The following is a 27,200-nucleotide window of genomic DNA, read 5'->3' as shown; positions in this document are numbered from 1 at the left end:
CTGATCGACGCGCCCAATCCCCTTCCCAGCCACACTAACGGTGAGACCGATAGCGCGCAATATGCACCAGACGTTTCATCGAGCGCGCAGGGAGCACATGGCGAGGACGTTAACCAAGCGGTACCCAATCACCCCTCAACTGCCTACGTTGACGCTGCAAGATACAGGAGCCGTGAAGCTTATGCGGTAGCGGTCATTAATGGCCCTGACGCCCCTCCGCTTGCTTCCCTGGCTCTGCACACTCACTCCCCGGTGACCGCGGAAGAGGCGGCAGTATCACCAGCCTTCACCCGAAGGCCGCCCTCATCCTTCGTAATCTCCGATTCCAAAACGGCCATTCAAAATTTCACCAAAGGAATGATATCGCCTTGAAGACCGCTACATGTGGCAGTGCACCCAAAACCCATTCCCCCCTTTTACAGACGGAGAGTACTGGGCGAAGGCGTTGTGTAGCTCAGACCGAGAGGTCCAGGCTAAGGTCATCCAGCGAGCTGCAATGGTCACCGGCTGGTTACCACCGCCGATCACCCGCCACTTAGACTAGCCCCATGGGGCTCAAATAATTTTTTTTCTCTCTCTCTGTCCCACAGACAGTTCCGCACGTGTTTGCAGTGTGACCATTGCCTGGGTTATCCCTAGCATTCATGTTATTTCTGCTTTCTTGTATTTTTTTTACTGTCAGCGTATTTATGTGACATGCCGAAAAATAAATTTCAGTTGTAAGTGCAGCGCTTATGGTTGTCACTTTCTTCTTGTGTTTTGTTTGTGTTGCGATGTTCCCCTCTTTGCAATTATGCACCAACTTGCCCAAGCCTTAACCATTGCAAGTTTTTTTTTTTAGATTTTGGGGGGACATCGCTCCCAATGGCAATTTGTCGAGGTCATACATACTACTAACTAAGACAGGTGCATCTGGTCAGACGAGCTATGCCGGCTAACCCGCAAGTTTGGCTGCCATAAAGGAGGTCAAAGTTTCTGCGACTATCGAAAGCAAGACTTCACCGCCTGCTTCTTATCATTCATGGCCTGCTCGGCTGTTGCGGCGAAGCAGTGCATAAAGAGACATACAAATCAAGTAAACAAAGACAAAACAGGCATGTTTTTACCGGTCATTCGGTTGGGGAAGTGTAACCGGTTGTTGCGGCGTACCTCCACAGGGTACAAGTGAAAGGAATGCCGCGGGGCGGCTTAGGCTGGAAAAGAGAATGTAATAAAAAAGCACCGCCATGCGGCCGAGGAATCGGGAGTCGCTGGACAATGGAACAAGTCGCTGGAACAAGGACAATATGTTCACGGCCCTCTAATTCATGCATACGAGGCCATTTATGAAGCTGCCCGCTACGAATGCCACGAATGACACTCAGCTCAGCGCCATCGGGTATCAATGAAGGCATAGTCTGTTTTTCCGCCTTCGGTCGGGTTGGACAGCGAACACTGCGCAAGAAACATTAGGAAACAAAATTATTACTAAAACAACTATCAAATGATAATAAATGATCTAAAAAATGAATTAGTAAGCAGCATGTGCGGTACGACGTACAGAGAAACCGCCGTCAGAATTGGTAGCTTTGGGTTTCAAAATTTCCCGGTGAATTTAAACAAGCTGTTGTTTCGATGGGCCCAATTAGCTAACGAACTAATGAAAATGGAGGTGGTAATAGAATTCTTGGGGCGCGCGAATTCGGAGAGTTTAAAATGTCCGGTTGTGAGTTATACAAATCTGATGTTTTGAGCCAAGTATAACTTTTCACGGCAAGTAATGGCCGGAATACCAGACACTCAGGACTACAAGCAGCCACAGGGGTTTTCAAGGTTCAATTGCAGCAGACAGGCTTGTTTCAGAGTTTTCATGACCCCCAGCTCGATATAAAGTTGCTTTGCATTCCAAAATAAACATCTTTTTTGTTTGTGTTCACTACCCAGGGATATACGAAAAAAAGCGGAAGTAATTGTGCCTGTGAAGGAATTGGCAGGTCTGAATATGATGACAGAAGATGGTTGTAAGTGTAAACGCCAGCTTACACGACTGCGTTTGCGCGCATGTTTGTTATGATTAGAACGGACGTCTTTTTTCAAAGGACGCCTTAACGCTAACTAAAACTTCCTGAACTGACCCAACTCTACCGTGTTTTTTCAGGATTCTGAGAAACACCCATTGCAGGTACGGCGAGGGTTTTGTGTACCGACAATGGCACGTAAATGTGCTAGATACATACCCCTCTGGAATGGTACTAGAAGGTTAATTGAAGCAAGCCATTATGTAGCTTTTCAGAAGTGAAAGGTAAGCGCTGCCAAGCATGAAAGACACGTGTTTATAAGCATCAAGAATAATTCGAAGCTTCTGGGTCCTAATGGCGAATTTGCTAATAACGCACGGCATGCCAAAATGGGAGAAGACGTCCGCACATCGCTAGTACGAGCATAGTAAGGCCATGCGCGTGTTCATTATCCCGTTAACCCGCTGTCATCTTTATCCCGCATGACGAATTTTGGTTCACAAAAACGTTATATTGTGTAATCTTGATTCGTGTACTGTCGAAGCTATCCTACATCGTTCATATATTTTTCATGCTTTACGCTTCCCTTCTTCAAATACATTATTGTAAACTTGAAGTGTGCTGTGAATTTCTTTCTGGTGAGTGCTGTCGTTGCTCTGTTTTAAACGCGAAGCGTGCTACGAAAGTTTAATGGACGTGTTGCTATGTCATTGTTCTGAATTTATAATTCCTGCAAAAGCCTCAACTACGAGGCTAGCAGAGTGTTATAAATAAAATATATAAATAAATAGCACTTTGCAGTAACAGCGACTGAATATATTCTGATAAATCGCCTTCGGTACCTGCGACTGGGGAAAAAGCTGAAGTGAACACAACGCAGACGATAGATAAGGATGCACATATAATTTCCCCCTTGAGCAGTGAGATAGCCACTTGAAATTTTATATCGTTAAGCTTCAGCTGGTTCATATTGTTAGGAGAAGCAGAAGTAGGCAGTGACGTGTAGTGCCATGGTCATCCACTTTGTACGACCATGGGTGACGCGGGGACATTGCTAGGACTGTCATGGACACTTGTAGATAGATCGCATCGCCTTGTAAATAAATCGCTTCACCATCTGCCCAGGTTCGCGTCGCTGTTGTCCTGCCGCCGCCTAACAGCATGTATTCGCATAACACACGTCTGCAGGAATCCAGGCATTCGGGTCTCTTTGGAAGCACGGCAGCGTTGGAGACTCGGTCAAAATGCGCCAGCGCGTCTCATTCGCAGACAATGCGTCACGAGCTTGGAACCGAAGACCCCTTCCTGCTCGCAGGAGGGGCCGCCCTTCCTGCTTCTTTTTCAGACTTCCGGCAAAAGTTGCCGCAGCATTTCCCTCGTCCTGAGTCGGCTGCTTCTCAGCACACTGCAGATGCGGGATACCCCAACATTGGAAATTACAGCTTTTTTTCTGCCGTACCGCACGTGGAAGAAATCCACACTGTTTTCCTTCGACTTTGAGTTGCAGATAAGTTAGCAAGAGAATGGTATATGGCGGTTGTTATGCCCCGTGTACTTGCCTTAATCGGCTTTTGTCGGCAACATTCAAGCGTGCAGACATGCCCCATTACTCTGTTGGAGAAGTGGAAGGTACTCTGACCGCGGGTGTTTATTTCATGTGCCTAAAGGGAGCATGGATGACACATATATTCCTTTTTATTTAGCTTCTCGAATAATAAACTTAGCTGTGCAACGCTATCCGTCGTGCTATCGCCTCCGAGTTACGGAGATGACCTTTTTTTGTCTGTTGTTACGAACATTTGTCGAGTTCCGAATAATTATCAAGTGAAGACTGTGGTCACTCGCTTCTGTGTGCGTTGTTATTTGCCCTTAATTTTTTCTGGATTTGTAAGTGTTGCGATACACGTTATATTCGTATTGGGCCTTGTAAATGTGTTTGCGGTCTCTGTGGTCATTGTGAATATTATTTCGTTTGTGGACTGCCTTTAATACTATAGCCGACTCTGCTTTCTTAACCCTTTCTCCATTTTCTGGGTTCGCGTTTAATAATCATCAACGACATTTGTTTTACTCTTTGTATTCTGTGAGGTTGACTTTCAACTGAATATTTGTGATTACACCGACCGACCTGGATGGTACACGAATAGCCAAAAATGGGTCTAGACAGGAAGCGAGATTACACTACGTACGCTTCGTGGTCAAAGTACTCTTACTGACAGCGAAGCTTTCTTGATTTGTTACTGCGCTATTACATAATAATGGCAAGCGATGCACAAGCATAAAGGTATAAATCCGAATACCAAGAAGTGCAACTTAGTCACCTGGAATAAATGAAAGCTGCCGTATCTGCACAAGAACGTTGTGTGGAAACGCCCTTTATTAGCGATATTCTTTGGAGGTTGTTGAATGGAAGACTTAGGGGTTTTTTTTTCATGTTCGCAGTTTGTTTCCCTGATTGTGCTGCATAAGGCACACAGATTCACGCTGCTACTTCTCTATTCTTTCCCTGATTCTTTCACTCTACTCAAGCTAGCTTAGAGATTTTCACTAAGGCAGCGAGCTTCAGCCGGTGATTGATTGTTTGCGTACCTTGTTGAATCTACCTTTTCGTTTTAAGCGAATGGAACATGTTGGCTTCATTAAATTCGAGGGGCTTTTCAGACATCCCCTTTACCTCATAGTTTACCAATGTTACTCAATTACATTTGCTTTTCTAACTGATATTCATATTAGCAGTGTGTGTTGCGGACGTCAATATGCAGGAAGCAATTGCTACCAGGCGCCGTCTCAAAAAGGCCGTATGTCACTGTCAGTAGTGCCAAAAACTCGAAAATTACAGAATAATAATTCATTTCATCCCGACGATCAGTTACGGGCACATGTTTGAGGAGGCGTGAGATTTCCTGGACGCCAAACACAGAAAAAAACGGGAATGGCAGCCGCAACGAGCAATTTCCTTGACTCACAATTTCCTTGACTTGGTACGTGTCTCCCGTACCGGACTAACACCGCTTTGTTCGATTGCGTGTCTATAAATAACATATCTTGCATCATTACAGCCACGCGCTTACGAACAGGGAAAAGGAAAGTACCGCAATTATCCAGCACACAAACAAGTCACAGCCTCGGTCGTCTGGCACTGAATGTACAGTTGTGGAGTGTGCGTGATTTTTGATGCTACGAGGTCTCAAAACTCATTCCTATTATGAAGTTACTGTTTTAAATGGTAACATATAAAACCTCTATGCGCGACGCTCAGCGAAAGTTATTTGTTCTAGCTATATACTACTACGCTTAGCGATCGCAACTGGTCCAGTTGTGACTTCAAAAATTAACCTGTTGTAATTTTTTTCCCAGCATCAGTGCTACTAAATTTTTGTGAGTGAGCAACCATTGAGAGAAATTTTAAAATGATTTCTTTCTTTTTTAATTTGGTTAGAGAACTGCTCGCTCTGTTACCTCCGTCGTCTCTTAGTGGTTCGTTCTAAACCTGCTGCGCATATTGCCGGCCTGCTGTGACCGCTTGGTCGGCGGTAGGCTGTGCGCTTGTTTGTGGCGTGGCCTCGAAGTGCCAAAAATACTAACAACCGTAATCGGCGTATTTAAGCGTTCTTGCAATACCAGCCGAAGTACATGTCCACTGGCTCGGGACGCAGCGCGTGGCTTCATGTAATTAGCAAAACGACGGAATTCAAGCCTTTTTCCGCCCAAGCCGAATAGTCAGAATTAAAGGTGCGAAAGAGATCATTATGCGCGCAATGAAAATATAAACTTTTATTCCCTTCTTCACTGTGCTTGCTGCTGAAAGCTATTGAATTTCACGCGACTTCCGAAATGTCTTAGGGGCATCCCCACCGATGTCGTTATTTTATCCAGGACGAATCACCTTAGGGGGTCGGGCTGTCGGCTTCTCATGTAGTCACCGTACTAAAACCCCCGGACACTCGTTTTCCAACGCCTCGCACTAGAATGCTTCGTGCTTCAACGACACGAGACTGTTACAGCAAAGCTGTATACCTCTACCCCCCAATGGTTTCATCTCCATGGGCAAAAACGCCAAGGCCTAAGACTCCCGGCGCTCAGCATAGAAACCGTATTCTACACTTAATCATAACTTCGAAACCTCATCATACATCAAAACCGCATCATCGAAACCGCATCATCGACTCATACACTGCATGCTTCGCCCCTCCCCAGGTTTCACGTTAGTGGAGATGGCCCTGCCTTTTGGTTTGAAACAGCGGCTACAGGAATCTGCCCCTAACGAAGCTTGGAATATAATACCACTAGTTCCCAATGTGAAGAAGAGCAGCCAATTGTCGAGCGCAGTGCACGCGGTTTCAGCTAAATGCGCAGTGCACGGCGCATAACCAGCGATTGTGCAATCAGCCCACATTGAAGTGGAATACGTGGCCGTGCCAGACCTATGTCTCCTTCAACACGCAACGCTGCTGGCATGTCAGGAAAACCGCTCGGCAACTGTACACGAGCACAAAGGAGGCGCTGCTCGCCTCCGGTGAAGTTTCTGGACGAGTAAGATAACGTGGCTGCGCCTCAGTTTCTGTTTGTCGGGCTCCTCCGTTCTTTGTTTTCGGTCTCATCCTCTGAGCGACGTGACGCAATTAAGCAGAGAACAATGGTAACCAGAGGCCTTCAACAGCTGCAATTGCACCACAGGCGGCGCGAGGTGGAGCAAACAACTGATGAGTGTGTCGGTCTCTTCTGTGTGGGAATTTTTGTTGCGTATAACGCACCCGAAACTCGGAGAATACTTTTACGGTGCTCAATAAAAACACACATCAAATGGTGCACGCATTAGTTCAGCCTTAAACCTTATATGCGTCACAAGTGATCACATCTCTAACAGTGAGTACTCTAGGCCACAATAGTATGACAGCGCGGGAAGAGAAGCACCCCTCAATGAAAGCTTCTCCACGCACGATGGTGGGCAGCAATCCCATTCTTGTTCCAGTTCTGGCAGCAACAAAAAATTCCCCGCATTTCCCCGAGGGGAAGAATGTGAAAGTGCGAATGCACGAGTTGAATTTGCGCGGTTCGGTAATGTTCGCGAAAGAGAGATCACACACACACACACAACTACAAAGAAAGAAAGATGCATTTATTCACAGACACCTATTTGTGTTGTCGTTGTACTTGATTGCTAGAGCGGATCTCAGCTTTGAAATTTCGTGTCAGTACTCCTTTAAGCAGGTGCATTAGCCCTTCTCACGCCCGATTCTTGGCCAATCCCCCACGTGGGTATGTGCCATGTCAGCGGCCAGGCAGCGCACGCCCATCTCCCCCCGTTGCCAAGGAAGACGAGGAGATTCCTGGCCAATCCCCCACGTGGGTATGTGCCGTGTCAGCGGCCAGGCTGCGCGCGCCCATCTCCACGTGCGCGGACATCGCCGGTGGACGCAGGTTCAGGGTCGCTTAAGAAGTTAGCGGTGTCTCAGCGGTGTCTCAGCTCGGCTATGCCAAGATATACGTAGCGTGAGCTAAGGTTCAGCTGGTTATTTTTAGGTTTCCTGGTTGTCTAGGATTAGCTGATTATCATGCTTACTGCTGCTAAAACTATTTCCAATCCAGTCCAATCCAATCCAATTTAGTCGCGGCGGTGGCGGCTCCGGCGCGCTAGCTGTGCGCAGCGAGTCGTCACTGCTCCTCGCGCATGCGCAGCACGGCTCTCCAGGAGCCACGCGAAACTGCTCAACCTCGGCCAGTGTAGCTCACGCTACAAATAAAAGCCTTCAGGCTGCGCATCTCCGCACCTCAACTGCGTCCCAACTCGGGTCGCTAGAGGGCGAGATGGGTAGATAGCTCTTGTGTTCGTGTATCGGTGGCGTAGCCTGGTGGCAGAATCTGAACTCCTCGCTTGGTGACCGCTATGGCGTGGCACTTTAAATATAATGTTCGCGTTGTCACAGAGTCAACCATTGTGCAATATAGTTTGAGCAAGATATGACGACACTTGAAAGACTCAGAACGGCGAAAGAGTGCAATGGGTAACTGCTGCAACTGCGCTTGAAACATAGTTGACGACTGACGCAGAAATATTGCTTCTTGACACCGGAATGATAAGGCAGCTTTGCTTACTAACGATGTATTGATAACTTCCAAACCTCACAAACATGCTGTTCTCAAATCATCATGGCACGTAAAATTTTCTAAGCATCCCCACTAGCGAGCCGTATAGGATAAAGGAATAGAATAAACGTTTACTTCTGACCCTGCGGGAAGTCTCGGAAAAAATAGTCCACTTGAGAAAAACTGATCCCCGGTTACAGGCAGCAACGGGAATCACAGCGGACATAGTTTAATAGGAAATTGCTGTTATGTCATAATTCTACATATTTTGTCAGGAATCACTCTTGTGAAACAAAAATGTTTTCATCACTACATTGTTTGCACACTCAGTGGTAATGTATAAGTGGCAGAGGTGATTTAGCAAGCAAGAAAAAGTGTGTTGAATTATCTTGTGACCAAAGTTTCTACGCTAAAATGGTACAGTCATATTTGTTGCGAAAGTGCTGTATAATTGTATGCTTTAGCTGTTAAGTTCGCAATTGACTTTACCGGTGCAGTCAACCGATGAAATCGTTGCCAATAAATTACTCAAGCAATGACCCAATTACCTATAATGACAAGGCGACTGAGTGGCCAATAATCAACATAAATGAAAATATTATTAACAAGAGGTGTATGTCTAAAGACAAAACAGAGCGAAGTATTTAGCCGAGTACCAACCTTCCCAACAACCTATTCTTTCGCAACAGCCCTTCCCCACAGAGCATATCATAATTGCTCGTCCTGCAGCAAAGATGTCCAGAAATTAAAAAAATAACATCAATTATCGCTCAGACCCTCGTGTGGTTCTGTACCATTATTATAAACAGAAATTGCTGGTCGTGTATCAGTCCCGTGGCCTTCGTTGCCGGCACAAATTTAGCCGTCCAACATCACGACAGCTTACATGCAATGTTCTCCTCAATGCTTCGAGACTTCCCTCCGCTATCATGGTGTTCAGTCAGCGTATAATTTATGCCGCATGCTTAGGCACACGGCTATACTTATTATTAACCCTCACTGCGTGCGCGGTAAGAAATGCAGCCAACAAAATCTATCCACGTAGCAAGCTTCACGGATGACAAAGCAGTCTGAGCTTGTTGCGTGTTTCTGCTTGAGCAACTTTTTCCGCGTACTGTGTCTCCACCCTCATTCTCAGTCTATACTTGCGTGCAGTAGCTGCCCAGCAGAACCTTCCGGAATGAATTTTACGCCACGAACGGACTCATCAGGGCATCGGTAATTCTTTGCTGGGAAAGAAATCAGTACAGCCCAAGGCGATCATACATTAAAACGCGTAGAGTTCTTAACACTCTTTGCTGGAGATGGTATCGTGCTTCGAGTGATGAATGCTGCAATTACCCCGGGCCTTCGCACGTGGGGCAACCTAGCTCCTAGTTAGTGCCGTTCTACGGACATGTACGCGTTTACTTGATTGCTTAATCTGTTCTGAATTCAGAAGGTATTTGCGGCAAACGACACCAATGGGACAGGTAGAAAAGTACGCGGTCCACCTCGGCTAGGACTTCCGGCCGCTATCTCAGCCACAAATCCCTGTAATTACGACTATCACTCATGCATTGATTCCCTTCCAGCAAAGGGTTTCATTCCTCTTTAGTGTCAGTGAACCCAATGTCCCTCGCCATTATAAAACTAGCAACAGGTATGCACGTGTAGAAACTAAGAGTGTCAATCAAACAATGAATAGAGAATTTTCAGCAATGCCTTTACAATATTTTTAGCCTGCAAAAAACAGACATCTGTGCTCGTATTCTTGCAGTCATATTGCGCGAATTCAGGGTACGGCTGTGTATCAGCGATAGTTCGACCTGCCTTTGTAGCTAGACGAATTTTTTTTCTGTAAAGGAAAGTTTGTAAAGGAACGCAAAATGTACATTTAACTACGCATCTTCAGGGACTAGTCCCTTAGAGATTGAGTGACACAATCATAGGCCTAGCGCCGCGTCTATGGACGATCATTACAATTGATATCTATCCTGACCAAGCTGCGGTTAGAAATACTTCGACGTTTGTACTTTATGATGCGCCTAGTCATATTTTGTTCTTCGCTCACAGCAGCTAAGCAGCTTCGATATCACGGTAGCTCTAGAGACAAGGAGCGGTAAGCTGAAGCATCAGCAGCGTTGCACAAATTTAGTGAGGCAGAATTTTTGCTGCTCGGAGGGAGTTGGAGTGAAATATGGCGTGTTCGAGACGTTTGCGGCCCGAGTGCAGCTTCCCGGAAAACTGTCGCGTGCGTGAATACGTAAGCAGGTTCGTCTCATGGGGTACAAGAGCTGCGAGGGTGCTCTCCACTGATGTCTGGGGCGTGGTTCAGTGAAGCATTTCAATTCACGGAAGTGGCTGCGATGAGTCCTCACAGGAAAACGCGTCAAACTTTGATGCTGACGACATTACTCTTTTAGCGGATATGAAACTGTGCTAACAACAGGCTGCTGTTCAATACAATAGCAAAAAAAACCTAAGAAGCGGTCTTAAAAGTGGAATAATTCGTTTTTTTTTTGTTTTTCTTTTGCCCGTCCTAATGCTATTCTTCTCGTCGCAGCTGATATATGTTATAGATCGGTTAAAGCGATCAAGATTTTAATCATTTATTCAACAAAAAGGGCATTGACCACTTTACCAGACAACTCCATTTGATGCTGTTGTTTAGGTAAAAATGTTCCTCCCAAAAATGCATACTACCGTCTATTCCACTTTTACTCGTACTGCATGAGCCGTCTGTCCGCTTCGTAACGAGAAGTTGTATTTCGGGATCCTGGTTACGAACTGGCATATGCATGAAGAGTTTGGAGAAGCGAACAAAGCAGGATACAATAGATGGGTGAAACAATGCGAGAGCAATATGAGAGACCAGGCAAGCAAGTAGAGGTTATGTATTTGTCTCGGCAATGTATATGGGGAAAATTATCTGCCGACTTCGGCGACTATATTCCGTGCGCAAACAGATAAAGAAATATTCGTATATTACCAAATTAACGGGGAGGATGAAGCGTGAGCGCCCCTTAACTGGCTCTGTCGAAACAAGGAACTCCCTCATCTCAACAAGAATGGTGCATACTAAATTGACGTGCGCAATAGCGTGTTTTTTTTTTCTTCTCATTTTATCCCAACAAATTTATGGTTCTATGTTTTGTTTTGACAAATAACAACTGATGCCTAGCGCTTATGCCGTCCGCATTCTTCTCCTCTGCTCCTGTCTTATTTTCTGTCTACGGAAATGTGCATGGGTAGAACTGTCTTCTCTTGTCGTAAGCTAAGTTCACCTTTTTGCATCACAGGAATTGCTCTTTCACAATTCCTTTTATAGATTTTTACTTGGTTTTCTTTCACTGGATTTCGTTGCTTCAATTAGTTGTCTCTGTGTTACGTGGAGTGCGTAGCATCTAGCAAACCTGATTATGTCCACAGCTGTTTGGGTGTACGGCAAGCATGATACAGAAATCTTCATGGTAATTTGGCGTTGTGCTGAGGAAGTGCCCTTAACCTATGAGTACATCCAAATAAAGGTGTCATTGTGAAAATACTTTCGTTTACCTCTTAACTATTTGGTGGCATCTGTGTAAACGGCAGCAGCCAGTCGAACAACCTATGCGAAGGAATACTGTAGTCGTTGAATAAATACCAGAACACGATACCCTTGCTAACAATTCTCGCGCCGTCGGTGTCTTACTGCAGGGCGCTGGTGTTCCTGGCTCATGGCTACGCCGAGCACTGCCACGCCCCCTGCTACGACACCTTGGCCCGGGCGCTGGTTGACCTGGGATGCTACGTCTTCTCGCACGACCACGGTAAGCGAGGCCCAAATTTCGTAATTGAATCTAAATCGCAACATTTAAGAAATGCGTTAAAGAGAACGTAAGTTGAAATTTTTAGTTGAGTTCAGGCTTTAATACTTTTAACAATTGGGCCGCACCAAAAAAAAACATTGCTCTGATTGGCGCTGATAAAACCTTAAATGTCTTGTTTCGCTTCTTTGACGTTGCGTAGCGATGTCGAGAACGCCGTCGTGACCTGGAGCCCCTGGTACCAATGCTGCTGTTTGCTCTTCGGAAATTATGCGCCAACCTATGAACCAGTGCAATTATTGCGAAACCCACCACTCGCGCATGAGCGGGCTATTGCCATAATATGCTTGGAACATGGCATAAAGAGATAAGACACTAAAAAAAATTAAAACTAAACTAAAAACAACACACTAAATATAGTGTGCGCGCTATGTAGTTTCCCGTCTGCTTTATTTTGTTTTATTATTATTTTTAATTTTCCTGCATAGGCGGTACAAAATGGATGACTTTGCCATGGTGTGTGAGTGCACTTTGTAGCCACGCAAAGCTAACCGTTGTTTGCGCCAAATAACGAATATTTGGAATCCTTAATAATTTGGAGGCATGAGCATAAAAATGTCACCAGGAGAGGAGGAAGCGCCCCCTTGCCCCCATCTCTTACTTTGCGCTCGCCAATGGCTCGTGCGAGCCTTTGTACCAGGCCCGCACAGAAATAACCGGACGGTTGTGACGTGACTTCTGAGCCTACAGACACTTCCCCATGGGAATTGTTGCAACCCAGTCATATTCTTGAGCCCTCTGTACGCTGAGAAGCTCGCCTCGTTCAGTAAATGTTAATGAAGACAAATACTATGTTGCTGCGAGATATAAATAGGCCTTGGGAGTGGCGATTATCATGAGTAATTGCTGAGGGTGTTCCGTCGGTGCTTGGGGGGGAACTGCTTGAATCAGTGCTAAGGCGGGTTAATAGGGCTGTGTGTGTGTGTGACGTCACAGATGGTCGCCCATTCTCACGGCGGCGAGGAAAACACTTTTGTTTGCAACACATGTGAGCAACGATGCGATGTCTTTTGAGTTGTCATTTACTCTGCGGTTCACCGTATCAGCGGTTTACTCAGTAATTGAGGTGGGGTTGCGAAACCAGATGAGCCGTTGCATTCTCTTTTTATTGTTTTCAGCAGGAGGCGGAGTGCAGTTTTTTTTTTTTTTAGCTTGGATGACCGCTTAAAACTGGGCAATCAAAAGCACGCTAAAGACATTCTTTAAACCGTGGAGAAATCATGGCCTGGAATACAAAAACGAGAGCGCGATTAATTATGTGCTAGAAAATTCTCTGCGAATCGTTTTTGCAAGGTGTAAGTTTTAGCTCCGCACCTGGACAAGTTGTTCACGCCGACATGACAGCCGTATCCCCATTAGTCAAAAACAGAAACCGCGAGGAAAAAAAAGTGCTACGATAATTGCCTCGGTTTAATATTCCTTGTGGCCCAACGTCAGGTGACGGACGGAGGCATTGAAATAACAGCAGTCATGAACAACCGCTACTTTAGTTCCTACCAAATAATTACAGGCTCACGCTAACCAAAAACATTGCAGCTAGCAGCACGTACTACGACTGTAAATAGTCGGTCAAATTCACGTGCTACCCCACTTCCCAATAAATATATTCACCTATGAATGTTGGTAATGCTTTATTTATTTATTAACGCGAAATGCTTACATATCTTAGCAAACGCGATAAGTTACCGTTGTCGTGGTCGTCAACACAAATGGCACTAAATGTCGCGTGACATCTGCGGCAGAAACTGTGCTGGTGGAGAGTAACTTAGTTAATTATTAAGGCAGTTAGTTATATTAGTTATTTAATTGGTTGATTGATTGATTAATTAATTATTGAATTAGCGGATCAGGTAATTAGTTAGTTGATTAGTTTGCTGGTTAATTAGTTAGTTAAATAGATAATTAGTTAGTTAGGTAATACGTAATTATGTATTTTGATAATGATTTGATTTGTTAATCACATAATTAGATAATTAGATATTTGATTGATTAGTTTTTAGTTAATCAGTAATTAGTTAACTAGATAATAAAATAATTAGTTAACTACATAATTAGATGGTTAGTTAATTAGTTAACCTGCGAACGCTGCGACATTACATATTTAGGATACAAGTGAGATACGGCAATATGGGAGGGCAGAAAAATGTAGATACTTGGAAAAGCAGCATTAAAGAATGAGGTGAACAAAGGGAGGTGAGACATAAACGGCTCTGACTGCCAGTTGATTTTTGTTTTGAAAACAACGCACGTGCACAAGTCTTGGAAAAAAGGGGAAAAGTTGACTGCGACGATGACAAAAGAGCACGTGTAAAAGAGCGATCGTAAGTGCAGGTACTCCTACGTAGTGACTGTCCTGCCTTAGTTCAATTGTTCAGAGAAACATAAGGTTGTCATTTTCAAAGAATTACAAGCAACCTCAGCAGTACCTTCGAAATCATGCTCCTGGATCTGACAGGCGAACAAGAAAGCAGGGACTCATCGGCAACATCCGCGCTGCAAACATTCGTTGATACTAATCGCTTGGCAAATCAAGGAATGAAAGTGCATGCTGGCATCTGTAGGGTTCTCGCGTTGTTGAACAAACCTGTACAAAGAGCAGGATCTGTTTACTATTAATACACAGATCCTTCTCTGTCTACAAGTTTGTTGAACAAGTCGCTCGCCTAAAGGGGACACCATTTGAAGAAGGATACCACATGAATGCGAGGGTTTGGAACAGGGCGGCTCGCTTAGTCGTTTCCTTAAAAGCAATGACATCCGCGGGTATTTTTATTGATGTGTCGATGTGTTTGCTTGTTTGTTTGTTGGTTTTGCTTACTGGGTCCGCATGAACTCCGGGAAAGCGTGTAAGAGCAATAAAGCGCCTTCCTGAAAGAGCGCTGGCTGTGGGCGACTTTATGGCGTTTTCACGCCGCCTTCATATACGCAGGCATTTTCCCTGCTAAGGTAATTTCAGGCCGCGAACGGTCATGTTGGGATTTGAAATCGAAGCAGTTGAGCGCTTCGCGACAACAATAAACAGTTGTTCTTTTTTTTTCTGGCCAACTTGGTTGGGGAAGTTCCCAGAAAAATATTTTTCAGGGAAACCAAATACCGCACCCAATTGTCGCAAACCGCAAAAAAAAATGCCTTGCACATGTTTGGACGTACAAGAAGCTGGATACAGTCGTGAAATGCTACGTATCCTTTCGTGCAAACGGAACAATTGGAAGCGAAGAATTTTTTGGCTACGTTAGTTCATATAGAGCGAATGCCGAGGCTAAAGCCCGTTCTACATGATGCAAATTTCGGTTGCGAATTCGCAGCTCGTGAGGCAAAATAATCTATTTTCGTATTTTCACTGCTGTGACAAATTGCCAAATGCCAAGGAGCGTTCACAGGAGAAGTTGGGCTGTTCCAAACATTTGGCAGTTTGACACAGAAACATGAATAGATGGTGTTGACGCGCGAGCGGCGCCACAGCTGCGAATTCGCACGCGAAATTCGCGTCATGTAGAACGAGCTTAACGCAGGGGTGTCGACCATTGTCGTGGCATGTGCGCTCGTAGCGAGCAGGACACAAAACTGGAGACGGTTTCTTGCGCTAACGGTGGGTTACAAAGCTTGCGTGCTCGGTATCGCCACACGCTTTCTAAAATACGTACGAAATGACTGGGACGAAGAAGCAGTCATTATTTTCATTGAGGTAATTCTTCAAAATGCCTTTTTAATAGATGCTTCCTGTTCCTCATACAATACGGAGACTGGTTCTCTCAACTACATTTTAAAGCACAGCACTTGAGCACCCTTTGCGTGGTTGAGCGAATGGCGTCGTAACTGAGCGAACGGAAGGCAGAAGAGAGGATGAAAGAGAGTGCGTGCGGAGCACGGCAGAGAATTAATGACGGTGATAGAAAATAGAGCGCGAGGAGGAAAGCGAAGTCAGGTACAGCGGAAGCATGAAGACGACGGCGGAGTAGGATAGTATTGCGAAACAGTGAGGAAGAAAGTGGATTAGTGCACGAGACATGCTAAGAAGCGGTGACCCGCTAAGAGATGGCGTCAGGTCTGTCTGCGGTTACACTGCTGCGAAAAGCGCGAACGCATCCGTGACGTATTCCCCTCCTTCGATATCGCGAAAAGCGAGGCAGCAGCGCCATGCTCCGCTAAGTTGTTAATGTGTCACACAGCACATCGCGCACATCAGCCACACCAATTACAGCGTTATTCCTAATTATAATCCAAAGTACCCTCAGCCATTTCTTTTCGAATAACGAGTGACGCAACCTGTGAAAGTTCGATCGTCTGCCTCTGCCGCTGCATCTAAACGAGTTTTCTTCGCTCTTCTCTTCAGAGATCGTGCAAACATGAACTTTACAACAGTGTATAAATACAGGTTCCGTGGCTTGAGAGGCGCTGAAACGTCAGTAGCCGAAAACATCATGAGTCAGGTAATGTTTGCTAGAGAGTTCGCAGCTACGGCGTACCTCGTGCGGCAAAACGATATACTTTTCATATTTTCACTGTTGCGACACATTGCCAAATGCCAAGTGGCGGCGTTCACGGGTGGCGCTCGATTGTTCCAAACATTAGGCAACTTGCCACTGCAATAAGAACAGGGGCGGTATTCTCGTAACTGTCCCTTTAGAAAACGTCCCTTTTGCGTCCCTTTCATCATCACGTACTTCCGGTTAAGAAGTGGATGTTGGCAGCATGGAGCAAGGTTAACAGTAGGTTTGACGCGCTTGCGTTACGTCACTTCCGGTTGTTGGCTTTTAGCCAATCAGGGCTCGCCAAAAGGGACACTTATGAAAGGGACGCAAAAGGGACAAAACTCGAGAATACCGCCCCAGATCGTTTTACCGGACGGGTGGCGCCGCAGTTGCGATTTCGCAGGCGAAATTCACACAGTGTAGAAAGGGCTTAACACGAGCACAGAAGTCGCCATTACAAGAAGCCTGCGGTTGCGCCATGTGTACAGTGTCTTTCTCATCCCTTTAAGAAGCGTGCAGCAAAGTGTAGAGCCAGAGATGCGTTTCCCGGCCAGTGCAGGGTGGGGCGCATGTGGCCATGGGGGGTATGGCGCAAACAGGATGAGAACGAAAACCACCCGTGCAAATCAATATACAACGCAGTTGGTTGGCTGTGGAGTGTATCAGATATCCCCTTGATGTGAAAAAAAGTACATCGGACAGAAGGGGCACTGTATAGACGGCAAACTTTCACGCGTTATCAGTAAGACAGGGCTCTTCAGGGTTTAACTGCCATCGCTTCTTGCGCCATGCAGAATTTAAATCCGCGCATGCTCTAAACAGGAAATGTTGGAAGCACCACGCATTCATAATATAGGCGATAATGAATAATAAAGGTGATGGCCAATAACTTAAATTGCGTATTTGAACACGTGTACGCGATTTAAAGGAGTGTATCTGGAATTCTGCCAAGTATAACCCGCGTCTCTTGTCTTTTTAGGCGCTCATTTTGCGCCAGGGCATAAAGAGAAAGTGGTGCACAGATCGCGATAAGAAGGAAAGGCCAATCGGATGAGCATGAGACGATTGCCTTCTGAAATGAAGCTACAAAGCGAACGGTGGTCGCAACCTTGGGTCCACGCACCGTAAGAGCAGGAATCGTCCACATGGAGGCCCGTCGCCACAAGATTTCTTATCCTTGTCAGGATCAAGGCGGGACAGCCTTGGGATAACTTTTCCTTTTCGGTGGTGTCTACACCGTGTGTGCGTCATGACTAGGTAAAAGCCAGTTTCCGTCCAGCGCTAGTCTTGCGCACTCCGTTAATTGGTCCCCCCCGTTCCGCGCTGGCAAGGATTACCAAATAGGCATATCTTTTTTCGAAAGAGCTCCATCGGAAAGTAAGGCAGCCGGTACGTGGCGGATGTTTATGAAATTCGCATTAAGATCGACCACATAAAAGTTTGCAGCACTTGTGACTAAAAGCGTGCCGTTGCCTGCTGATTAATTCTGCACAAGGGTTGATATCGCCAGTCAATTGCATTGCGGAAGTTTGTAGTGCGTGTTAGAGCAGCGCCTAATCTTGTCTCCATGGTTGCTCAAAATGCACGGAATGGAAGTCTTTGTGACAACGTCTGTGTTGAGCTAGTGCTAAGAATACGGCTTCGGAAGGTAAGTGCAGTCTTGTCTGGCATATACTAGCAGTTACGAGTCCCCACTGAAAGCGTATTATTCACAATCAAGCACTCTTATAAACATTTGCAGCACTAGACACGACGTGTTTTTTAGCGCCTTATAGCAAGTTGATCTATTCATCATTATTTTCTTTACTATCTGACTGTAGAGACCGGCGTGCACGATCACCAACAGCAGCACCAGCAGCAGCCAAATTGTGTTCACTGCACGACGAAGCCCCCGCCTATATTTATTAGGCCCTTCCTCATAACAGCTGGCATTTGTTTTACAAATTCTCCGATTTAAACCTCACAGTAGCAAACTACCCTATGGGAGAACCGACCGCATTTTTCCCCCGCGCTTTTGCACACAGACAGGCAGCACAACCAGCAGAACCCCTATAGTTAACAGTTCGCGCCAATATTTTCTGCTAGCAGAGTCTTATAAAAACAGAATTCCACACGAAAAATAGTCATCCGGAGCTTCTTCCTACTGATAACTATGCGGTTAAACCTCCGGTCAGTGACTGAATATTGCAGTAATGGCAACGTCTGTCGTTAGTTGCTCGGTCGTTCTCCTCGCTGAATACCCATGCCACAGTGTGTCGTACCTTCCATGTTGCATGCCTCGCCGGCGGTATTAGCTTCACTTGGAAAACTGATTTCATCGACCGATTTCGCATGGCTTGACACGAGAGACTTTGAGACGACTTCAGAGATCGCATGTGGTCACGACGAATGCACTTGACCTCGCTCACTTCTTTCGTTGCCTTGATCCTTTGGCTGTCTCAGAGCTGGCCCATTCCCGTTCGTCTCACATTACAGCGTTTCAGTCCCGCGGACCGTGCTAATGGCTACCGGGGAGAAACCATCAGGACTGCTTCCATGCACATTCAGTGCCCAACCTGGCATATGCAGTTTTGCCGTTACAAATACGGTCACCGTATGGGTAACTCCGTAAAACACTCCGGAAGACACTTGGATGGCTTGAACATGTATAGCTTGGATGGCCAGAACACACACCGAAAGTCCGCCGTGTGTCGTCAACCGCTGCTGCTTCAGAGGTTGGTTCCCTGATAATAAACAGGAGGCTCTGTTCTCAGGCCATGACCTGCAGCAACACGAGCGTACGTTTTGGAGGGACATCACGTAGTCGACATTTCTGCAGACTGCGCCAAGAGTAACAATGGCTACTTCAAAGTTTCCTGCTTGCTTGGCAGCGCGCCAGACTACACGGTTGGTTCCGCGTGGCCTTGGAGGTTATCTGCCGACGCGTGCACGGTGAGGTGACGAAAGCGATGACACTGGCCATATGTTTTCTGCACTGCTTGCGCCAGTCGGGAGCGCAACACGTTGGAGTTGCACGCTTCTGCAAAAGAGCCTTCTTTCTTGACTTGCTGTACGCGATGTTCAAAGCACGTAGACATGGCATGTTACTGCCTCAAGGTTGCCGTACGGACCTAATAACGTAAACACCGTCGTCGAAACGATTTGTCTCGGCACGTGTCATTTCATGAGGGTGGACTCTTTTAGGGGCGGATACAGCCTTCCCGTTTGCACGGCAAAATTAAGGATAAAAGCTGCAACGTATTCTTTGTACATGACATCAACTGTCCACGTTTTGTGGCCCATTGTTTCTTTTTCGCATGATATGCAACCACTCGTTTTGTGGCCGCAGAGTAGAGGACTGTCATTGCAGGATGATCGTCAGCGGAGAAAGCAGGGGGTTCAGCCGCTTTTGTTGTGGTTTTAGGGTGCTGGTGGTGGGGACGTTTATTAACGGGCTGACCTAGCCTTGCTTGGTATGCCGGCAATAGCTTCCCCGATTAGCAGCTTTTTACCGCTATGCGCTGGAAATCACTAGGGGTCACTGAAGCTTGTGTCCTTCAAAAAACGGAGGGCCAGGACAAAAGTGTCTCTCTTTGTGATCCAATGTCCTTTAGGGAAAGTTACATCGCCCAAAGAGCCATGCGGAGCAGCTCTCCTTAGAAGTTTATTAAACAAAGCTGACCGCTCCGTCGCATGCTCTCGGCAGTCGATAAAAAGTCTCCGACACCACCTGTTACGCCACACGCTGAGCACAGTGGTGAGGAGATAAGGTTCATCTTATGAAGCCCCACCGGTTTCCGCGCTGAGTCCGGAAACGGAACAGTCAGGATGCCTCTGTCCTTTTCATACCTTTGGTAACACAAGTTGGGTGTTGTGGTCGCCAAAGAGATCGGAAAGTTCTTTATGCTGGTTTTCAGAATGTGCCCTTCGTTGGGAGACCCTTTCACAAAACGAGTACACGATACACGATGTCGATTCACAGGGCAACTTGTCCGCGGCTTCATATCCAAGCACTCCTACGTGGGAAGGAACCCCCTGGAAGCGAACGCGAAGGTCGTTTTCATTTAGCTGCTGAAGAAGACGTAGAGAGCATTGACAATTTCTATCTATGAGAAATCCAAGCTGCGAAAGCTACAGGGCTGATTTGAAATTCGTTAGAATTATCGCACGCCACTCCCGAGGCTACTTTATCTTGATCTTCAGTGAATAAATGACTTTGAGGGTTTTTTGACAGTAGCGCTGGCAATAATGAAAACGCTGCGCTTATTTCCACAGTTCTTTAAAAACAGAAACTGACTGTAAGCTACACAGAGCATAACAAATTGTGTACAGAGGCCGGGAGGTTCTTTTGTTGTGCCTCTTTTTGTAAGACCAGCTGATCATCCAAACAAATGTTTATGGTTGGACGTCTCAATTGTGTTGTTTGATGCAATGGCTGAAGCAGAAGTAATTCGCATGAACTAGTTTATTACATCCTTATAGAAATTGTCTCGCTGGCCAAAGACAAATGTGTCGTCCCTTGCAGTTGCCCATTTTCGGGGGCCTCACATTCCTTTCGACTAACACACACAGCGCCCGCCTTCATTCAAACCGAACATTTAGGTCACGTTGAACCGCTGAAGTAGTATTATATTCCTGGGTCTTTCCCCGGTGCCCAATCTATTCCATGAAGTAAAAAATGCGCTTCATGCACCGCATATATCTAAGCTCTTAGGTTCCACATTTGTGAGCGTTGGTCGGGGTTCAGTGACCACGTAATAAATACCTGCAGTAGCTTGCGCATACAAGAAACCCGGCGGCAGGTGTCAAAATGTAGTGGACTCCAGTTAGCTCCCCTAACGACCAACCCATTACAACACAGATATTACACCACCAAATGCCTATATAAAGTAACTATGGACATATCCTTATTCAGCCAGGGTGTCATCGTGGATTTTGGCTGATTGGACAGAAAATCTCTCATTAATAAAAATTTGGTTGTAGCCTGGACAATTACCTGTTCTGTTGGTTCAGGTTTGATGTGGGAAGGCAGTAGCATTTCTAACTTCCCCAGTACGATAAATGTCTGGAGAAGCTTTGTACTAAGCATGCAGACCAGTATGCGGATCTTCGCATCTTCTCGTAATTTTTTATTGGAAGGGGTGCTGCTGCATTCAAATACGCTCTTGTTTCACTCGCTGATAAACGCTACAGCGGTTACTTTTATTGCCAAAGTAAGCCGTGCAATAAATTCTGTAAATTATGCTATAAACCTCAGTGTAATTATAAGACGGAGAGCATCAAAAATGCGATGCGCTGCTCGAAAAGTGCTATCAAAAGGAAACCTATGATGTCGCTGCTATTGCTTCTACGGCTTGAGGAAAAGCTTTCCGACCAGATGTTGATTCGAATGTCGCATTCTTATTTTTTTCTTCTATGGTTCGCAGTGGGCCATGGCAAGAGCGAAGGACCCCGCGCCATTGTCAAGTCAGCAGACACGTACGTGGACGACATCTTGACGCATGTTGACCTCGTCAAGCAGAAGTTCCCTGGCAAACCTGTCTTTCTTTTTGGCCACTCCATGGTACGTAATATACATACATACCAACGTGTAACTTTTTTAGATATTGTCACAATGTGCGCTGGTAAAAACTCTTGTTTCTTTTTTGGCATATCCTGTGCTTGTGGGAATGAATCGATGTGTTTTTTTTTTCTTTTGAAATCGCCGCGGAGTCTTACCGTTGGTAAATTTCCCTCTGGGTAGGCTTAGCCCACAAGGCGCTGCGGAGCCATGTTGTAGGGAATGGTGGAAAAGCGCATTAAAACAATTTACCTGTCATTTATATTGTCTTGCACTGCTGCATTCGGTATGCACATAGTCCGTATGGTCCACACGGATACACTTGAGTACAGGCATATACATAAAAAAGTTCCATCATAATTACACAGAAGATATGGCCAAGGGTAGATAAAGTACCTACTCAAATGAAAATAGTAAATATATGAACGTATCAATCAGTTCGAATAAATCAATAAATAAAGAAACCATGTTTAACCGATAACCTGAACCAACAATGACTTGCCCTGGAACCGGCACTACTAACTCAATGTGTGGATGCCCCCCGCATGGGCCCACTCAGTAGCATATGCCCCAACGCTAAATCAAACCCCCCGTAAATGTTGAGATAAATCATTTGCTAACAATATACCCGCTCAATCAAGTAATCGATCATAACGAAATATTAAGCTGAAATTCGCAGCATGCCTGCGGTGTACTGTTTTTGCCCAATAATTTATTTGAGTGCCAACGGATCGCTTATCGATTGATACTATTTTGCGTTCCTGTGATGGTTCTGTGTTTTCGTTATTTCATTTATTTATTAGTATTTCCAAGCTTTTCTGGTGGAGGCGAAAAGGGAAAACGCCCGTGTGTAAGAGATTTCGGCGCACGTTAAACATCCCCAGGTGGTCAAAATTAATCCAGAGCCCTCCACTATTGCGCGCCTCATCGCCTGCGTTGCGTCGGCGCGTAAATCCTACAATCAATCAAATCAGTATTTACAATCTATCATCTTCCTCACGGAAATCAAGATTACTTTATTTCAACTTTACGACTCAACGATCCTTCTACGTTTTTGCTATTTACGTGAATTCCCAGCATTTATGTTAGGTATGGGTGCACGCGTAGGGCATCGGTCTGTGCATCTTTCCTTCAACGGTTTACTGTAGTTACCCCTTTATTGATGTATTATCTTTGCTCTTATATAGACCTTTTTCACCAATATCCTCACAGGTGGAATGCGTTGGTCTTCGCTGCATTTATTAAAACGTTACTTCCGAACGATGTGTAACGAATCAATTGAAGGGCAAAGGAACTCCATGTAGCTCGATTATCCGGGCATGGGGATTGCACTGTTTAAATTACTGTCCTTACTGCTACTAAAAAGGGAACTTGGCAAACAGACCATATGCCCTGATGCTCTTTTCGGCATAAGCATGAACTTCTTTCCGTATTAATGTAGTTGTCACGAATGAAATGTTCACGCAGAGACGAGCAGCTACACAAACCTAATTCTATCTAGAGCTCTTTGTGAAGAAAAGCGCCAAAGAAGAGATTGTAATCAGCTTCCAGTGAAGCTATTTATAACGTCAATTCTGGTGGACGTGACATGTCATCAAACCTCGCTTCTACCTTCTGAAAACTACGCTGGGAAAATGTGACAGAAATATCGGAACGACCATAAGGGAGAATGCGAAACAATAAACTTAAAAAACAAAAAGACGTGGCAGAGAGGAATCAACGCAGCTCGAATTTCGGTTTGTTCCGTTTGTTCACGCATCGCCTTTCGCTGTCATTACGCAGAATCTCGTCGAAGGAACACAATGAGTAGGCCATCAAAAATACGCAAAGAGGAAATGAATCAGAAATCATAGTGGAAGGACAAAGACATTAGGGACTTCAAAAATACTCTAAAAATGCGTATATATCTTGATGTCCTCGGTGATCAAAGGAGGAGGAATAGGATGAATGCGGCAAACCTATACGATAAAAAGCAGAGCAAAGATCCCGGGGGTGAATCAACATGGAAAAAGTATTATTGGATTTTGTGCAGTTCCCTTATTTTTTATCTCTTATATTGTTCTCGAGAGGTATACCTTAACTGAAACAGGAGGAAAGAAAAAGTACGTGGGTTAGGGCTGTGATTGAGAGCGTCGTCAGCAAGATTTTTTTCTGCTTTTCTTCCCAATATACCTCACGTTCAATTGCCGGTTCTAAAGGGGGGACATGCAATGACAGCGACAAATTGCAAATAAGTAGAACTCTGACCCCCTAGATCACAAGTGACTCTATGCATTTCGCTTGGTCTGCAAAGAGCTATGCTTCGGCGGCAACGAGATGATGGCGACATTTTCGTCAAACCCTTTTCTTCCAGGCCGGAGGGTAAATAAATTTATGAGGGCATGGAACGTGAGATTCGATCATTTCCTGTGGTAGGCTCTTGCGAGATCAAATCTGGCGCGATGCAACGCCGGAGACACAGAAAAATTTCTCTGTAGTGCATATGTAGCACTTTATACATGAACGGTTCATTTGCCAGTGAGCGGAGCACTTACGGAACCCTAGGAACCAAAGCTCGGCAGAATATACCAAGCGCAACAAATGCATGAAAGCGATAGTAGCAATCTTTTAATTTATCCTATAGTTTATTTACTGTACAGGCAACTCAGCATACGCAAGAGAATTTCGCCCCGCCGGTTCTTGTTTTATGTCTTAGTGTAATGGGCTGCCAAACGGCCAAATAAATTATAAGGATTTATTTGTTTTGAGTTAACCCAGCGCATTTAGTTCGAAAGACTATAGTAAACGCCGAAATTTGTATCGTTCCTCATGTCCTGATGTGAGCATACAAAAAAAATACTTCTTGAGGGCTGATTTTACTTGTCACCGAAAATAGACTTTTTTAAGTGCCAAATGTGCACAATTGTTTGTTTTCCTTCCCTTCCCAGATGCCTAGAGTTTTGATACACACTTCACAAATGATAGCCAAAAACGATGAGCCAAACTGGTGAGGGCTATATAGATTTCACTCTGAAAACAGGAATGGTAGCTTACAAATTTTATTTACGACTACTATTTTAAACTATACAACCGGAAGCACGTGCACAGGAAGCACATACGTGCTAACAGGCAGTATCAGTTCTAACACGTACCTCTTGGTAAACCGCAAGCAATAAAATGTGACCATGAACCTCGTGGAAGTTGATGGGAAAAGCATTTAAATATTCAAGAAATTTTAGTTACTTGTCATAGCGGCAGTTTTTTGTCAGAATATACGGCGTTTTGGGGGCAGCAGAAGAACAGTCATAGGCAGGCGTTAGTTCCAGGTACTCCATAAAAGGCCAGAACTCGAATGTAGTAGCGTCTAAACATTCCCCTCGGGGCAGCTGTGTACACAGCCCTTATAAAGACTGATGATGGCGCCGTCATTTTGAGGAAATATTCAAGGCGAAATGCAACGCGCCCAAGCGACACGTTCGCTACAGCGAGTGCATTAGTGATAGGCAGTGAACTTTTCGAAACCACCAAGGTTGGTTCAATTCTCACACAACGTCACGCAAGCGCATTTTTTGTCGCCTTAATATAAAAAATTCGGTCTGTTCAACAACGAGCGAATTCGGTCGCTACACAAGGACATTCTATCCAGTATGCTCCAATTGCGTGTACAGCAGCAGGTCCCCTTTCTTTCTGAACTAAGAAAACTAAGGCTGTGATAGCAACAACGCGTTTGTATACACTGAGCCGGTTTGTGGCATGATCTGTTGCATTCTTTGAGATCTTCCCATACCCTTCAGATTTTGCTTAGGACCGTTTACCGCAACGTAGATGCATTCGTCTTTCTTTCCGCGCGGGCTTTTCGTTTTATCAATTGTGGGAAGAAGTAAAACCCTTACTGAAGGCTTATTTCCTCTTATTACATGTGTGCAGATCTCCCGCCGCACGCAGCAGAAAGTGTGTGCTTCTGGGTTAAGACTGCGGTAGCTAAGAAGCAAGAAACACAGAAAAGGTGGTCTCCATCACAGTGTGTGCAATTTTTTTCGTCCAATCTCACACTTCTGCACATCACGGGTTTTTTTTTTCACCATTGCAAGCCGAAGAAACAAACAAGCAGATCCGAGAATGAAGGAAGTACCAGCATCAGAGGCAATGTCGCTTCAGAAAGGCTAGTGTTATTCTTGTGTGGTACTGGCAACGCCTCGGGGATCTTCGTGCTAACTGCACCAGATAGACCGGAAATTGCAAACAGGGTGGCTCGGAAGCAAACTTTCTCTTCCGCATGCGAAAGGAGAGGTTTTCTAAAACGAGGATTTGATGTTGAGATTTGCCTGATTTTGTTTTTAGACGAACATCACACGCTTCCCTTCTGAAGAACGCTTAAAAACCACAAGCATCGAAAAATTACTGGCTACACCCAATTCACTTGAGATTCTTGGACACTTTAGTTTATCGTGAACTGGTATCTTAGTGAGACAGAGTTTTTTTGCAAGTTTGTTATTCGCGGGTACTGGAGAAAACAGTTCAAGCCGCTCATGCCATTCACGTTTTAGTTCGTAGTTTTTAGAGCTCTATACGCATTGAACCGAATGTCCCGTAACGCGTTCCGACGCTCTCCATTCCGTGCAATGCATCAGAATGCTCGAAGCTTAGCATGGTGGCATGCGTTATAATTTTAGTGGCGACTGCACTAATTTCAAGCGGTGCTATTTGACCTCCATTGTGCAGTTCGGAACAATGACAATAGTGGCGATAATCATTAAAACATTCGCTTGACCTTAATTTCCACATATTTGTTAGACCCACCAATGTTTTTCTTCTTTCTTTAAATCTCTGGTAACGGATTGTACAACTGGCAGGACTTGAAGACGCCAGATATAGGAGGAGAGAATTAAGATAACTCGTGACCTGTAACACTAGCAAAATCGGTGTTAAGTATCGGTACTAGCAAACAGAGACTTAGAAATTAGGGTCAGTAGTACCAAACATAGACTTAGAAAAAGGATCGTATGGAATTGAACTAACATTGTTCGAAAGCAAAGAATGGGAATGGGAGACATCACCAACCGGAAGCAAATGTGTAACTATTCAGTGGGGATTTATTATCATGATGGTGATGAGAACGGCCGTTTAGTGGTCATATGACCTTTAAACTGGAAAGCGCCAAAACTGATCCATTGCTTCCAAAAGATAACTTGCCACTAGTAAAAAATTCGCAGCCCTGTAGAAAAATTGTTTTTACGAACACCTCGTGAACAGAATGGTGAGAGGATAATAACTGGAG

The 27,200-nt window shown here is 45.2% G+C and overlaps 1 protein-coding gene across 2 annotated transcripts in view; it reads left to right on the top strand.

Moving 5' to 3' along the window:
- Nucleotides 1-27,200, top strand: part of LOC144159547 (monoglyceride lipase-like) — a 39,180-nt gene that overhangs the window by 6,092 nt on the left and 5,888 nt on the right. For both annotated transcript variants that reach the window (XM_077691113.1, XM_077691111.1), the window contains 2 exons: nt 11,763-11,875; nt 21,810-21,946. In XM_077691113.1, the coding sequence (XP_077547239.1) occupies nt 11,763-11,875; nt 21,810-21,946 (250 nt within the window). The remainder of the gene's footprint in view (nt 1-11,762; nt 11,876-21,809; nt 21,947-27,200) is intronic.

The sequence above is a fragment of the Haemaphysalis longicornis genome, unplaced genomic scaffold (assembly GCF_048455015.1).
Source record: "Haemaphysalis longicornis isolate Haplotype H1 unplaced genomic scaffold, Haemaphysalis longicornis Haplotype H1 scaffold_10, whole genome shotgun sequence".
Lineage (NCBI taxonomy): Eukaryota > Metazoa > Arthropoda > Arachnida > Ixodida > Ixodidae > Haemaphysalis > Haemaphysalis longicornis.
The sequence above is the reverse complement of the archived record's forward strand: the minus strand, read 5'-3'. Positions and strand labels throughout refer to the sequence as shown.